Source organism: Girardinichthys multiradiatus, chromosome 23, assembly GCF_021462225.1.
Source record: "Girardinichthys multiradiatus isolate DD_20200921_A chromosome 23, DD_fGirMul_XY1, whole genome shotgun sequence".
Taxonomy (NCBI): Eukaryota; Metazoa; Chordata; class Actinopteri; order Cyprinodontiformes; family Goodeidae; genus Girardinichthys; species Girardinichthys multiradiatus.
The window spans coordinates 50,814,283-50,830,695 of record NC_061815.1 but is presented as its reverse complement, the minus strand read 5'-3'; the positions used below and the strand labels follow the sequence as shown (position 1 = coordinate 50,830,695).

Below are 16,413 nucleotides of genomic sequence, written 5' to 3'. Positions count from 1 at the left end.
TAAAAAAAAACATTTATCTTTCTTTCATCAGGTGATCCCAGCGAGCCAACCTGGTGACCCGTCCATTTCACCAGAACCTCACAATCCAAGACAGCACTCAGAACAAATGGGTTTTGTAAAAGAAGCACAGTTAAGATAAGCTTTAAATCTTTGACCCACGTCAGGCGGTAAATCAGTTCCGAATCAGGAAAGGACACAAGAAAAATAATCATTGTTTTGTGTAACGTAACGGAACCAGATATGGACCAGAACAATGCTTCGAATCATCCGTTCCACACAGATTTCCAGACTGAACCACTGTTTGGGTTTTATTCTACCATTATCAATCAGCAGCAGCACAGATATGATGTCCTCGCTGTGGATGAGACCAGGTGATCCCACGAAGACACCGAACTTATTCACTTTATTTTCTGTGAATAAGAATAAGGATGAGGGGAGTAAGGGGACCCACCAAGATACTCAGGACTCAGAATATCATGTTGCGCCCCTGGGCCTGTGAATTAATTAACAAGGAGAAATCCGGAGAGGGGTTCTGGAATAGATTAACTGGATCTCCACAGAGGAGGACCTGCCTCCATCTCAGTCTGACCAGTCTGACTTCAGAGGAGAGAAATCGGGTGCTGCAGTAGGAACACGGTCCAAAGCTTTAGAAACTTCCTCTGGAGTCACATCTGAAGAAGAACCTGAAGAACAGGAGTTCTGGCTGAAAGCATCTTCCAAGGGAGTAGAACCCGCTGTTGGAACTGCCCGGTTAACTCTGCAGCAGAACATCTCCGGAACAGAAAACATGGTTCCGAGTTCACGTTCCTCCTTCCTGCAGGGGGCGCGCTGGTGTCATGATTTCCAATATGCCGCTCAACGTGACGTCATTGCACAGTTCAAACGGAACCGCGGAAACAGGTGGAGCGCGCGGCCATCCAGAATCAGAACCACAGCTGCGGGTCTGTCATGGTCCAGGAGTTTCACGTGGTCAGGTGTTTCCGCTGCCTGAGCTTCCAGGTGCAGCAGGTAAATATCCGGTTAGCTGGTGACTGACTTCCGGTCAGAGGCCTGTTTGTTCAGTAAGAGTCATATCTCCAGCATGCTAACAACAACAGCCCTAAACAAAGGTCCAATTAGGTTGAAGCTGGTCCCTCTAGTCATAGCTTTGTTGGGTCGATCAGAATTCCAAGCGGCGGTCCGGTTCCGGACTTGTTCTGTTCCCCCTGTGTCGGGGGCCCGAACTGCAGCCAAGGAGACGGACCCGACCGTCTTCACAGCTTGTCGATAAAATGACGAAACGTAATCATGTCAAAGTTGTTACTTTATTTTTTAATCTAGAGCTCCTAGAAAAACACATCAATAAAAATAAGAACTTCATGACAATTTGTAAAAGTGATATAAAAATCTAATAACCCATCCTGTACAGTATCCAGTGTGTGAGTCAATCAGCATTTGGTCAGGCCACCAGGTGAACCTGAGGCTCCGGACCAACCTAATCTGTTTCAATAAGGGAGATTAAATCAGGAACAATGACATGAGCTAAGTGAAGCTTTTAGTTAATAGTCTCTTTAAATGCATTCAGAAAGAATTTAGATTATTTAAGTAGACAATTAATCTCATGAGTATGTATATCAGGTCAGGCACAGATCTGACTTGTTGGGGTGGAAGTAATTAACCTACAGTACAAGTTGGACATGTTATGTTTTCCTGGATTGTGACAGACCCATACATGCACACCTGAATATGAAATACTTTCTAATGCTCCCCAGTAAATTGATTTAAAAAATGCTTTCTACCACAGGTTAAGACGCCCAACGTACTTGGTTCTGTAAGGCCTTCATCTGATTGAGACCCAAAAGCTCCTGGCTCAGGATTTGTGTCTTTGTGTCAATACTTGTGGATATGTCAAATACTTTGACCATGAAGCCTATTGCGCCGAATAGCCACTCACTCAAACTAGTGTTTTAACTTTGTCCTCTAATCCATAACTGCTTTGCTGCTGGTCTTTCATCTACTTACTTGTAATAAAATAGAATGTCCAGTAAGTATTGATTTTATTAGTATCTTACAGTAAAGGTGCCATGCTATCGCAGTTCTAAGCTTCAACTCACTGGGTTCTTCAGTATGACCAGTTTTGTCTCACGTTGGCTTGTAAAGTAAAATTTGTTAAGCATGACAACTGAACATGGTTTTCACATGTTTTATTTCATTTTAATCAGATAACATAAAGGCACTTTGCCACTACTGTGGTAAAGGGGAACACGAGACTTAAAAAGGTTTTAGAACAGCTTTCTCATTTAACGGTTTGCTTTCTGTTTATGACTATTTGCATTGTTCATTGATTCTTACTGAAGGTATCAAACTGTAAAATAACTTTAAATATGTTTTATATCTTAGATTCCTTAAAGTAGCCGTCTTTTACTGTGATGACTGAAATGTTAACCTTTGACCTTCTTTCAATGAACCTCTGGGAAGTTCTTCCAGGTGAGCACCTCATGAAGCTCATGGAGAGAATAACAAGAGAGCGAAGCAGTGATCAGAGCGAAGGGAAGAACCTAAAATCTAAAAATGTTGGGAGTTATTTCACAGTTTTTGTTTACTACATATTTCCATGTGTCTTCATTCATAGTTTTGACGCCTTTGGTGAGAATCTACAATGTAAATAGTCATGAAAATAAAGAGACGCATTAAGTGAGAAAGTGTATCTAAAACTTTATGGTAATGTACCTCAGTACATAAATAAATCAAAACATTGATTCACTTTATTACATTAAAAAGGAATATAGTTCTCTTGGTATTTTATTCTCCTACAAAATGCAAATTCAATAGTTTTATTTCTAGATCCAATGTGATGCATGCAACAGATGGTTTCATCAGGCGTGTGTTGGAGACCTCAAGCAGAAGAAGGCTTTGTTTGTTTGGCATGTTCTTAGAGTGTTTTTACAAAGATTTCTGTTGGGTTTTTTTGGACTTTGCTGTTGTTAAGATTTTGTTGCATAAGTTAACTAAATTAATGGTTACATAGAAGGTTGTTCTCTCATGTGGGGCGCATAGGGTTCTGTAATATGAAGCAAATGTGTCCAAATTCACAGGACTGGTCCACGATGAGAAGAATGAACCAAGATTATCTTGTTCCCATGTTATGAGGACGATACAGAATATTTCAAACAGTCGAAATATATTTTAGACAAAACATCAAACCATACCAACCAAAAGTTAGCTACTAGAAATATCTTTCATGGATCCAGTATTTTGTCATATTTTACATTAGAGAATGATTTACCAGAATAATGGAAGCCTGATCGTTGATGTCCAGCTGAGTGAGCTTCCATTTTTTCATATCAGTCATAAAAATAAACCCAACATGCTGGAAACCAGTGTTTGGTGGCAGTCTGATGTCCTCCAGGTGAACATGACACAAGCTGGAAAACACTTTGATTCTCTGGGCGATTCAAAAACTCACAAGAGCAGGTTTATTTTCATTGATGTGTTTTTCTAGGAGCTCTAGATTAAAAAATAAAGTAACAACTTTGACATGATTACGTTTCGTCATTTTAGCAACAAGCTGTGAAGACGGTCGGGTCCGCCTCCTTGGCTGCAGTGCGGGCCCCCGACACAGGGGGAACAGAACTTTGCAGAAGACCAGTGATTAAATGAATAAATAATAATCGGCGGGTTATAAAGCAGATCCAAAATAAGTCCAAATGTCAAATTTCTGCAGTTTAAAGTTGATGCAAAAAGAGGAACTTCCTCCCTGTGAATCAGGGTTGTCCAATCTGCAGCCCAGGGGCCGTTAGGGGCCCTGGAAATAATATTTTGTTCAAAAAGGGTCCAAATGTGGTTCTACAGCAAATGGACCTGAGGCAGATGAAGACATGTTTTGTCTTTTTCAGGATGAGATCCTTTATGAAAAGTTTATTTCTCTTGAAATGGAAAGTTCTTGTTGCTGAGAATGAGCTAAAACATTTTCTAGACCAAGAAAATTGGACCCATAAAGTTCAGAACACGAACCAAACAGTTTTCTGTCTTCTATTAAGGTGAACGCCTCAGGCCATTTTTGGACCTGCAGTAGTTTGTTCCTTTCTCCTTTGTTTCATTCAAATATCACATGTTGAATCTTTTGTTCACAAGGTAAAAAGGAAAATATTCGCCTAAAATAAATTTGTGTTTTTAATTAGAAAAAATCATCCAAGTTCTTTAACTCTGATTTTGGCCTGCGGTGGAAAATGGTTTGGACTCCACAGATCCAAACAAGCTACCGAGTGCTGAAATGTATCGGTTTGTTCTGGTTCTGTTCTGCCTTTCCATGCTCTAATCTAGAATTTCGTCAAATAACCATTTTCATATAAATTCTGTAAAAGGTGGATCAGAACCTCTGCCTCCTGATCACCTGTAGGAACAATCTGAGCTCAGTTATAATCATCGTGCAGCTGTTCCTTCATCCTGCTGCTCAGACACTGGTTCTGTCACGTTTAATTCAGATGGTCTCCTCTCATGGTTCCAGGTCCGCACAGCACCGCTCCGCTCAGTGTCGCTCTACTCCGCACAGAACCTGTTGTGTTTCCATGGACCCACTGACAGCTGGAGCTGTGGCATGAAGCTCCAGCCGCCAGCACCACACACTGTCCCGCTCTGAACCCATACCTTCTTATGGTTCGGTGTGAGCCAACCAAACGTGAGACAAGTTTGAAGTACAAACGTGCTAAGTGAAATAAACCTTCACCGTTAAACATCTTGTCATCCAACCACCGCTACAGGTTCCAGTCTGACCCGCTCTGGTCGTTTTGGTCCTTGATATTGTTGTAGTGACTCTTGAAGTTCTTTGAGCTTTCCCGAGCGCTGCTGTGTGCGGTAAAATCCTAGGCGTGTCATCGACTACCTCGGTGAACACTTCTTCCTGCCGCTGACATACAGCTGACCACACTCATGGCCAATCAGTGAACAGCAGTCTCTTCACGTCACATTTCGACTCTGCTCTGCCCAGATAGGATCTGCTGCCCAGCAGGGACCAGAAAAAGCCAGTAATGAAAATGGTCACCAAACAGGCTGAGTGGAGCGGAGTCGGCTAAAGTCGAGCTTGTAGAAAAAGGGCAATGGATGTGATAAGAACTTGAGTTTGTATGACCTTCAACCTTTTGGATTATCTGTGTATGGGTGAGTGGAGCAGGTGTGCATTTGTCCCCTAGAGATGAAAAGTTGTTAGAATGGTGAGGAGGGTAGAAGGTGTCGGTTAGCAGTAAGAAGTGAAAACATTCCCAGTAACACCATCACAGCATTAAGGAGGAAAAAACACCAGCTCCTCATTATAATAACTGAACTCATTCTTTAATGAACAGGAGTTCAGACGTTCTGACCCGCCTTTGGTCCAACACTTAAAAGATCAATATACTGAGTTACAGACAGGCCCAAATATGTTGATGAGTGTTTTTCCTGCCTCTTGTCTGTCAGGTGAAGAAGGTGAAGAAATGGAGCTGTAAGCTGTGTGGAGAAAAGCAGTCGCTGCTGAAGGTCAGGACCACATCGTCAGTATTCGGATCAGTACTCATCATGCAGCAGCTGCAGATCAGACTGTCTGAATCAGTTTCTCCTTCTTTGTTTGGTTCAGAGTGGAACTGCACCGTATATCGAATCATGATTATCACAGGATGGGAACATAGTTTAAAGGGAGGGACAGAAACTGGTCTGAATCTAAGTTACTCTGATTTAAACATTCGCCAGGTTCTAGTATCGAGGCCCATTTACGGAGAACAAATTTAGTTGGTACTGACACAGTACTGCTCAGGTCCTCTATACACAGCTTCTGAACCTCTGAGATCCAAATGACAGAAGGCTGAGTGAGGTCACTCTGAGAACCTCCAGAACTGTTCTTCAGGTTCTTTTCATTAAGTGTCTCCTGAGCTTAGATTTGAACTCTGATCAGAGCTTTGGTCGGCAGGAATTTGGTCGGGGGTCTGGAGCGGACTGCCGTCGTCATGTCCAGAAGCTGAACGCCATGAGAGGAGCCATGATGGAAGATCAGGAGGACAACACCTGGTCGCTATGGTTACCAGCCTTTTTTGTCATGCTCACCTTTTCCTGAACAAACTGATCCGTTTTTACTGTGTCCTCCACCCTGTTAACACTGTCCAAGCTCCTTTAGACAATAGGACAACATTTGGTCTTCTCCAATGTTTTTCCAAGGTTGGATCTTCTAAAGAGAGGAGGATCTTTCCCATCCCTCTCTAGATTGTCCAGAGTCCTGGTTCCTCTCCCATACTGTATCTCCTCTCCCAGCTCAGCCCACAGGTTTTCTACAGAATAGTCATCTAGAAGGAAGAAAGGTTGACCATAGTCCTGCTGACGGAACCAGTAATGACCCGTTTTCAGGTTTCTGGCAGAGGCCACCAGAGTTTTGGTTAAAAACATCTGGTATTTCAGAGTCCATCCTGCTGTATAGTCCAACAAGGTTCCCAGGGCCAGGGTTATAGCACTGGTTACCTGTTAGTTACTGGTTACATGTTCGTTACAGTTGTCTGTTGCTGGTTACCTGCTCATCATTGGTTAGCTGTTACTGTTTACCTGTTAGTTACTGGTTACATGTTTGTTACTGGTTGTCTGTTGCTGGTTACCTGTTAGTTACTGGTTACATGTTTGTTACTGGTTGTCTGTTGCTGGTTACCTGTTAGTTACTGGTTACATGTTTGTTACTGGTTGTCTGTTGCTGGTTACCTGTTAGTTACTGGTTACATGTTTGTTACTGGTTGTCTGTTGCTGGTTACCTGTTAGTTACTGGTTACATGTTTGTTACTGGTTGTCTGTTGCTGGTTACCTGTTAGTTACTGGTTACATGTTTGTTACTGGTTGTCTGTTGCTGGTTACCTGTTCCTCATTGGTTAGCTGTTACTGGTTACCTGTTAGTTACTGGTTACATGTTTGTTACTGGTTGTCTGTTACTGTTTACCTGTTAGTTACTGGTTACATGTTTGTTACTGGTTGTCTGTTGCTGGTTACCTGTTAGTTACTGGTTACATGTTTGTTACTGGTTGTCTGTTGGTGGTTACCTGTTAGTTACTGGTTACATGTTTGTTACTGGTTGTCTGTTGCTGGTTACCTGTTAGTTACTGGTTACATGTTTGTTACTGGTTGTCTGTTGCTGGTTACCTGTTAGTTACTGGTTACATGTTTGTTACTGGTTGTCTGTTGCTGGTTACCTGTTAGTTACTGGTTACATGTTTGTTACTGGTTGTCTGTTGCTGGTTACCTGTTAGTTACTGGTTACATGTTTGTTACTGGTTGTCTGTTGCTGGTTACCTGTTAGTTACTGGTTACATGTTTGTTACTGGTTGTCTGTTGCTGGTTACCTGTTAGTTACTGGTTACATGTTTGTTACTGGTTGTCTGTTGCTGGTTACCTGTTAGTTACTGGTTACATGTTTGTTACTGGTTGTCTGTTGCTGGTTACCTGTTAGTTACTGGTTACATGTTTGTTACTGGTTGTCTGTTGCTGGTTACCTGTTAGTTACTGGTTACATGTTTGTTACTGGTTGTCTGTTGCTGGTTACCTGTTCCTCATTGGTTAGCTGTTACTGGTTACCTGTTAGTTACTGGTTACATGTTTGTTACTGGTTGTCTGTTACTGTTTACCTGTTAGTTACTGGTTACATGTTTGTTACTGGTTGTCTGTTGCTGGTTACCTGTTAGTTACTGGTTACATGTTTGTTACTGGTTGTCTGTTGGTGGTTACCTGTTAGTTACTGGTTACATGTTTGTTACTGGTTGTCTGTTGCTGGTTACCTGTTAGTTACTGGTTACATGTTTGTTACTGGTTGTCTGTTGCTGGTTACCTGTTCCTCATTGGTTAGCTGTTACTGGTTACCTGTTAGTTACTGGTTACATGTTTGTTACTGGTTGTCTGTTGCTGGTTACCTGTTAGTTACTGGTTACATGTTTGTTACTGGTTGTCTGTTGGTGGTTACCTGTTAGTTACTGGTTACATGTTTGTTACTGGTTGTCTGTTGCTGGTTACCTGTTAGTTACTGGTTACATGTTTGTTACTGGTTGTCTGTTGCTGGTTACCTGTTCCTCATTGGTTAGCTGTTACTGGTTACCTGTTAGTTACTGGTTACATGTTTGTTACTGGTTGTCTGTTGCTGGTTACCTGTTAGTTACTGGTTACATGTTTGTTACTGGTTGTCTGTTGCTGGTTACCTGTTAGTTACTGGTTACATGTTTGTTACTGGTTGTCTGTTGCTGGTTACCTGTTAGTTACTGGTTACATGTTTGTTACTGGTTGTCTGTTGCTGGTTACCTGTTCCTCATTGGTTAGCTGTTACTGGTTACCTGTTAGTTACTGGTTACATGTTTGTTACTGGTTGTCTGTTGCTGGTTACCTGTTAGTTACTGGTTACATGTTTGTTACTGGTTGTCTGTTGCTGGTTACCTGTTCCTCATTGGTTAGCTGTTACTGGTTACCTGTTAGTTACTGGTTACATGTTTGTTACTGGTTGTCTGTTACTGTTTACCTGTTAGTTACTGGTTACATGTTTGTTACTGGTTGTCTGTTGCTGGTTACCTGTTAGTTACTGGTTACATGTTTGTTACTGGTTGTCTGTTGCTGGTTACCTGTTAGTTACTGGTTACATGTTTGTTACTGGTTGTTTGTTACTGGTTGTCTGTTGCTGGTTACCTGTTAGTTACTGGTTACATGTTCGTTACTGGTTGTCTGTTGGTGGTTACCTGTTAGTTACTGGTTACATGTTCGTTACTGGTTGTCTGTTGGTGGTTACCTGTTAGTTACTGGTTACATGTTTGTTACAGTTGTCTGTTGCTGGTTACCTGTTCATCACTGGTTAGCTGCTACTGGTTACCTGTTTGTTACTGGTTGCCTGTTCATTTTAGAATTTGTCTTAGAATCACGACTTTAACTTTCCGGACCCTTCATGGTCCGACTTCTTTTACTATTACTGAGTTATTAAAGGAATATACTCCAACTGGAGTCCTCAGGTACTCAAACCAAAATTTGCTCATGGTTTCCAGAAATAAAACTGGAGGGGATCAAATGTTACTGTACTTATTTTTAAATATGTGTATCTTTTAATTTGCTCTTTGTCTTTAAGTTTTATTTAACCATTTTCTTATATTTATATTTTTTACCTGTCAAAGATGCTACATTGGATCACAGGCAGGTACAGGTCGGGTCTCAGGTCGCATCTCGGGTAGGAACAGATCTTATCACAGGGAGGAACAGGTTGAAGCTTAGGTAGAAACAAGTCGGATCAGAGACAGGTACACGTTGGATTCCAAGTAGCATCAGTTCGGGTCTCAGGTAGGAAAAAATAGGATCTCGGGTAGGACAAGATCGGATAACAGGTAAGAAAGGTCAGATTTGAAGTAGGAAAGATCAGATCTCGGGTTGATGTTCCATTTGGACTATCCATTGCACAATTTTCCAGAACTGTGTCACTGTCTGGGATTGATTTATTGGACAAACTGACCCCAGGTTCACTTACCTGGCTCCTTCTTATGACTTATGTCCACAGTGAGCAGGTAGAGGCAGAGGAAGAAGAGGAGACGGAGCATACAGATGACCAGGTGAGACGGTGTGTTCTTTAAAACCAGGAAAACCTGAATCTCTTAGTCCTGTGTGTCTGTCTGCAGGTGAGACCCTCTCAGGTGAGCCGTTGGGGCAAGTATTTGGACACACCTCAGGAGGAGGAGTCCAAGGAAGAGGTCTTAGTGGGCAGGAACCATCTTCATGGGAGCAACACCAATAGCAGGTGACTTTGAGTATAACATGTTTCAGGTTCCGCCTACTTACCTTTTTAATTGTTGTGCATCAATATTAAACCAATAAAACACCAGTAAACCAGTAATAGATAGAGTAAAGAATCCCAGTCATGCCTAACTCCAGCAAAACCTTCGGTTCCTCCTGGAAGATCCCAAGATGTTCCTGGAAAAGATATGTGGTCCCTCCGGAGAATTCTGGGTCTGACCCAGGAAAACCTCCGTCCAAAGCAAGGCCCTGGAAATGACCCACTAACATTCTATGATCCCAACCTCCCCTGCAGAGTGGAAGGTCGATCCCTGTTGACCCTTTCTATTTGTTTGGATTTACCAGTCCAACTACATCCGGTTGGTACCGCTGGACCTCACACAGGAGCTCCGACTCCTTTGCCATCAGTGACCTGACATTCCCTCCCTCTGGATCAGGGTGTAAAACAAATGATCATAATTTATCAACAATCATTATTCTGCCTTTTCCCTCTTTCTTTCAGGAAAAGACAGAGATCAGAGGAGCTTGCAGATGGAAGACGAGAAGATGGCTGCATACCTGCCAAGGTAGCACGCCAACATCGCTGAGCAATACTGTCTCTCCACCACCTGACCTCATCATGTTCCTCTTAGAACCCGACAAACCTCCTTATCTTTCACTCAGAACCCGACACAAACCTCACAATGTTCCCTCTAGAACCTCACACATACATTCTGATGTTCTTGTTAGAACCCGACAAGCCTTGTGTAGCGTTTCTTACACCAAAGGAACTCTCATTCTTGAACCAGTTCAGTTCGGGTGCCTTCGATCTTTGGTGCTTTGTTGAGCACCGACAGCCATTTCCACCAGTTTGGCGAACCAAGCATGGGTCACCAACAGGTGGTGTTACAGGGTGTGGTAGTGAGACAGCAGAGCTTCCTGAGCTGCTCAGTGTTCCTTCTAATCCAACAAGAGAGCATCTATAAACTACAGTTAATACAGAAGACGTTGACTCAGTGCAATGATGTACAATGTTCTCATCTGCGAGTGAAACAGAATCGAGTAGTTAAACCATGAGTGTTTAGTGTGTTTTTGCAAACATAAATGTTTATACGGTACACTCTCCATCTTCGCCTCCATACTTGTTGGTTCTATTGTCTGCGACTTCGACCCGCCCACGGGTGACCTTATGGTTCGCACAGAAGAACCAAGTATTCTGCAGCTGAACCAGAGTTCGCGCTTTGGAATGTCTTTCGTCAGTGGAAACACGCGTTCAAAATCACGTTTAGGAACCGGAACGGGCTCCAAACCGTGGTCGTGGAAAGGTGTAACGATGTTCCCCTTAGAATCTCATACAGACCTTCTAATCGTCCCCTTAGAACCTCACACAGACCTCCTGTTCTTCTTAGAACCTCACGCAGATCTCCTGATGTTCCCTTAGAACCTCAAGCAGATCTCCTGATGTTCTTCTTAGAACCTGACATAAACCTCATTATGTTTCCTTTAGAACCCGACAGACTTTATGTTCTTATGAGAACCTCATACAGACCTCCTACCCTGCGACTTATTGAGCAGGGTAACAGTTGGGATTGTTCAGTTTGTGGATGAAGATCTGGTTTCATGGGTTGGCTTTTGTTTGTTCTGAAGGGTCACATCTTAATGTTCTGGTTCCACAATAAGAATCAGGATGGTTTCAAGATGAAACTCCAGATTTAAAGGTAGAAAAGAGGAAAACACATTTATTCACATGATGAACTTGATGTTTCACTGAATATTCAAATCTACGTCCACACAGAGCTCACATTAGGTCACAGCAACTGAGTCAGAACTTTAACCCGAACACCAGTTCTTTTTGGGAAAGATGGATTTAAAAAATGTTTTATTTACTCTTTGGAAAGAAAAAAATAAATAAGCTGCTGTCATGTGACTCTGCAGCAGTTTAACTTTTCAAACTCAAACCGAAGTTCGAAACTCAACAGAATCGGAATTCACTTCCAGAAATGTCCAGTTGGGTCGATGACTGAAATGTTCTGTAAAGATCTCAGCACCAAGATGAACATGAACATCTTCAATTTTAACCAGAATCACTCAACATATCATAGCAGGTCAGGTGACTTCTAGCCTCCCTTCTCTGATTGGCTGAAACTGCAGAGGTGTGGCATGTGATGTTTATGGTTATTTTACAAAGTAAAATGTGTGTTTTCTGTTTAACAAAAGCAGAAGAACCTTAAATGCATCATCTAACTCTTCCTCCTCTTCTTCTGTGCAGCTGCAGCTTCCAGCAGTGACATCAGATGCCACCAGTTCACACAGTGGTTCTGGTTCCAGATGGAGTCATTTCCTAAGGGCTCACAGGCAGGGGGTGGAGTGTTCTGTTAGTGGGTGGAGTCAATCAACAGGTGCAGTAGCTACCAAGGCCTGCAGTGATGACATCACACTCCGCCCCCAGTTTCCTGTGCCCTCCATGTTTGAAAGCGGCGAAGAGTTCAACTTTGATGACGACTTTCAGAGTTTTTAGCTTTGATGCCGTTTGTTTAGATTTGAACTGCTCTGTTTGTGTTTATTTGACCCACTTTGTTCAGATCAGAGGCGTTTGCTTTTGTCTGAGATGTTTTATTTATATTGATCTCTTGTTTATTTTGACACAAAGTTTTTTTTAAAGTTTTTATTGACCAGTTGATCAGAAATCCGATCGTAGAGAATAGAAACAGAAGAACAAATAAACGTATTAATTAAACAAACCCCCGCATAAAGTAGTTGATTAAATGCTAACAGGTCTCAGGTTAAAGAAAACAGTTGCTGAGATGATGTCACTGGGGTGGGCGGGGCTGCTTGGCGTACTGGATGGCGTCGAGTGCAGCTCCGATGTCGCAGTTTTTGGCTTGAAGGAGGTGGGTCAGCCATCCGCCTTCGTCGGTGAACCCCATCGACAGCATTGCCGCCAATGACTCCACCAGACGTGGGTCTGCTTCTGGAGAGGCAGAGGGAGGAGTTTAATAATGGGCGCGGTCATCACAACTAAGGACAGAATCTGAGAGCTCACCTTGAGGCAGGTGTGGGTAAAGAGCTGCCTCCCGCAGACCTGTGGGCCCCTGCTGAGGGGACCCTAGCTGTGGGGGCCCTTGGCCATCTGGCTGCAGTGACTGGAGCTCACCTGTTGACGGGTCGACCTCTTTGGGGCTTAGGTGAGTCCACTCCTCATCAGAGTCTCGACTAACCTGCAATGTTAGGTGTTTTGACCAATAACTTATTAATCACTGACTGGTTTGAAGGTTTGTAATGCTGCTTAACTGACCTTTGACCCTTGGTTGGTACTGCCTTCAATGTTGGTTCCACCCTCATTGCTGGCTCCGCCCTCTCCATCCAGGTCTACATCGCCCTGTCCATCTCCACTCTGAGTGGGTGGAGTTACCTTTGTCCTCTGACCTTCGTGCTCCACATCGATGTCCACATCAATACCTGCACATAGAGAGATGACATCACTTCCTGTTCGGGTCTAAAGACATGAGGCTGAAATTAAGTGAGGAGGATGGGCACACCTGTCTAACAGGTGTTATTTTGGGGCCTGACCTGCAGGAGTCCCTGAGCATACTCCGATCCTGTAACGTTCTGTGTGAGGTTCTGTAAGACTAACAGCACCTTTTAGGCCAATGTTGAGTCCCAACTATTCTAGCAAGAGACACACTGGCTAAAAGGAGACAAAAACACCTACGTTTGGATGTAGAAACTGTGGCCATGAAGAGAGGTAGGATCCAAATGGTCCTGAATATTATACTGGGTCAGAACCTGAACATTCTGTGGGAAAATCTGAACTTAAACTGATTGTGGAAAAACTGTAAAAAAGGATCAAAATAAATGAGTCAGCTAAAGTCCAACTATCTGTGGACCAGGTTAGGTTCTGCTGGAAAAGATGGCAGAGATATAGAGATCCAAACAGGATCGGGTCTCTCACTTCTGCCACTAAAATTCATTCCTGTCTGTGAGGAACATAGAGCGCTGTTCCTGATGGAGACGGACTGTTCCTCCATTGTGGGAGGAGCAGTGAATGAACTGCAAGAGCTTATCAGGAACACACGTTCCTCCATTTTACCTTCAGCTCCAATAATTTACCACAGCTTTAACCTTCACTGGGAGAAGCTTAAACTCCGGCTTTATAGAAATGCTGCTAAAACAAGTTAATAATCTGTGACATCACTCACCAAGCGGGCTCAGCATGGCGGCCACGCCCTCCCCAATGTTCTTTAGGAAGTCCACGCTGGCCTGTGAGGCTGCACAGAGGTCAGAGTTCAGTCAGTTGATTGACTTTTCAGTTTGGGCAGTTACAGATTTCTATTTCCATCACTGACCAGAGGGGGCACTGTTGTCCGCTGCAGGTCTGGCAGGCTCCGCCTGCTCTTGCTCCTGGTCCTGGGTCTGGTTCTGGGCCGAGTGCTGGTTCCACATGCAGTGTCTCATCCTCTTCATCCACTTGCCCCGAGGAAAAAAGTGCTGCGGGAGGAGCTGTTTTTAATAAAACCATCACTTCATATTTAAACATCAGCTCTTCTGATTCGTTCAGCTGTGGGTGGAGCCTATCGGCAAGCCAGTCAGGAGTGGAGATCTATCCAGTCTAACTGGACTCAGATCTTATCTAAACCTGGCTAGGTCACACCTAAACCAGATTTCACCTGTCCCATGTCTGATACATGCCAGGACCAGGACCAGGACCAGGACATCGGGTCTCCACATTTCTTCTCACCTGTAGGGGGTGCCAGATGGGCAGCAGAGCGTGTTCCGTGTGCTTCCCCTGAGACTGACAGGTGGAGCACAGGTCATAGTTGGGACACACCGAGCACTTGAAGCGAGTTCCCATGATGGGGCCTTCGCAGCCGTCACAGGTGATGTTCGGGTGGAGGGCGGGGGGTGGGGCCACGTGAGGGGGTCCGTGTGGAGGAGGAGGGGTGCCGAAGGCAAAGGGCGGGAAGGCATGAAGAGGAAAGTCCCGTCGGTGCTCTTTCTTCTCTGTGAGGATTCAACAAAACTTTATTCAGATGGAGCGGTGGACACAGTTTTCATCTCACACAAACACTGTCTGTTTGTTTTACCTTTGATGAAGAGGCGGAAGATGCCGTCGTTCACGAAGCTCAGACCCATCATTAGCTCATCATCAGATGAGAATGCCACCAGGTCTCCATCTTCATCTGAAACACCACCATCATCAACATGAGATCATACCTTTACCAGGAACACATCTAACCGATCAGAGGGAGCCTCTTTGACCTCTGTGGCCACGCCCACTGTTCTGACAGAGTGGTCATGTGATCATTGCTATTCTGTTTATTTTCATGTAGTTTTCTAACATCCAGCTGCTCCCTTCACTCCAGTTCATTAAACACCAGTGGATCCCATCAGAACCAGAATCTCCTCTGAGGGAGGGGATCACATATCAGGTTCGGACATGACCAGAAACTAATCAAACGGTTTCATTAAATATTCTAAAAACAGAACAAATTAAACCTGAGATCAGCTGTTCAAATGTAGAAACACACCTCACTCATTTCTGGTTCTGAACTGACCCAGACTGGTGATACTGGAACCAGTTAGAGTAAAACTGAGCAGGTGTGGTGTTCAGTCACGATGGTAACCAGGTCCAATTAGAGATTTAGAGAAATGTCCGACCAATAATGTCAGCAGATTTTAGCAGGTTACCATGGTGACAAGGCGGGTGTTTATAACGACGGTATTAAACCTCAGAACAGGTAAATCAGCTCAGGGGCGTAGCCTCCACCCAGCCAGATCAGACTGTAGAAAAACAAACAAGGTCACATGACCCCGAAGTTCACAGGTTCGAGCTCCTCCTGAGGCTCAGCATTCCACTCAGTGAAGTTAGAACATCTGGAACATCTGGAACCCACCTGTAAACGCTTTACTACATTAAAACCCCCAAAACGAGTTTAAACAAACTGAGTTAGACATCTGAAGACCACGTAAAGACCATGTGACCCTCACCTTTGTAGAACAGGTTGAAGGTGGAGGAGCTCAGGTTGGAGAACACTGCTGACACCTTCTTGCTCAGGTACTCGAAACTGCAGGAGACCTCCTGATCCACGGCGAACCTGCGGATCTCCTTTACCTGCTCATCCTTCCCCAGCAGGTAGGCCTTCATTGTCACCGACATCTCGACTAGAACTGAACCGAACCGAGGAACTCTGGGCTGAATTTCCCTTTGGGATTAATAAAGTATTTTTGAATTTGAAACACGAACCGAGACGGATTGCGAGCTGAGCTGATCCGAACACGAACCAAACAAACTTGAAAGTTTGTGACGCAGCTTGAAAGCTTCACCTTTTTATGTTTACTTACGTCACCGACGTCACCGCTGCCAGACGTACGTGGACTCTTATTGGTCCGCCGTGACCAATAGGCGACTGCAGAATGACTCAGTGCGGGACTTTCCCCCACGCCGCGTGACCAGGTGATGGGTCGCCCTGTATGGCAGGTCGTTTTAACATAAAATTGACTTCACCACACCTTCCAGATGTCTGAAATTGATATGTGACTAGGCATATTAGTTAATTAGGATGTCTCTAGTTATTCTCACTGGTATAAATGAAACGTATATTACGAGATAACAATTACTTTATGACTGGTCATAAAGTAATTTTGCGTTTTGTTCCGACAAGTCATATTTTCAATTTAATATATCTTAAATACTGCGATGGA

General features: G+C 43.7%; 2 protein-coding genes across 6 annotated transcripts; one reads left to right on the top strand and one right to left on the bottom strand.

Moving 5' to 3' along the window:
- Positions 1 to 5: 5 nt before the first annotated feature.
- LOC124860828 (MRN complex interacting protein) lies at positions 6 to 12,452 on the top strand. 4 transcript variants are annotated; one of them, XM_047354418.1, is made up of 7 exons: positions 6 to 1,008; positions 5,431 to 5,490; positions 5,918 to 6,015; positions 9,500 to 9,551; positions 9,618 to 9,736; positions 10,235 to 10,298; positions 11,981 to 12,452. In XM_047354418.1, the coding sequence occupies exons 1-7, from the start codon at positions 949 to 951 to the stop codon at positions 12,227 to 12,229; spliced, it is 702 nt and encodes a 233-aa protein (XP_047210374.1). In that variant the 5' UTR covers positions 6 to 948; the 3' UTR covers positions 12,230 to 12,452. The 4 variants fall into 4 exon arrangements, with proteins under 4 accessions (XP_047210374.1, XP_047210373.1, XP_047210376.1 ...); XM_047354417.1 differs by having other exon boundaries at positions 5,918 to 6,024; XM_047354420.1 differs by lacking the exon at positions 5,431 to 5,490.
- Positions 12,308 to 16,059, bottom strand: sqstm1 (sequestosome 1). 2 transcript variants are annotated; one of them, XM_047354415.1, is made up of 8 exons: positions 15,700 to 16,059; positions 14,796 to 14,891; positions 14,450 to 14,712; positions 14,058 to 14,199; positions 13,911 to 13,979; positions 13,007 to 13,170; positions 12,755 to 12,929; positions 12,308 to 12,682 (listed from the first exon to the last, which is right to left on the bottom strand). In XM_047354415.1, exons 1-8 carry the CDS (start codon positions 15,866 to 15,868, stop codon positions 12,522 to 12,524), a joined length of 1,239 nt encoding a protein of 412 aa, XP_047210371.1. In that variant the 5' UTR covers positions 15,869 to 16,059; the 3' UTR covers positions 12,308 to 12,521. The 2 variants fall into 2 exon arrangements, with proteins under 2 accessions (XP_047210371.1, XP_047210372.1); XM_047354416.1 differs by lacking the exon at positions 15,700 to 16,059 and adding an exon at positions 15,240 to 15,610.
- Between the last annotated feature and the right edge of the window lie 354 nt (positions 16,060 to 16,413).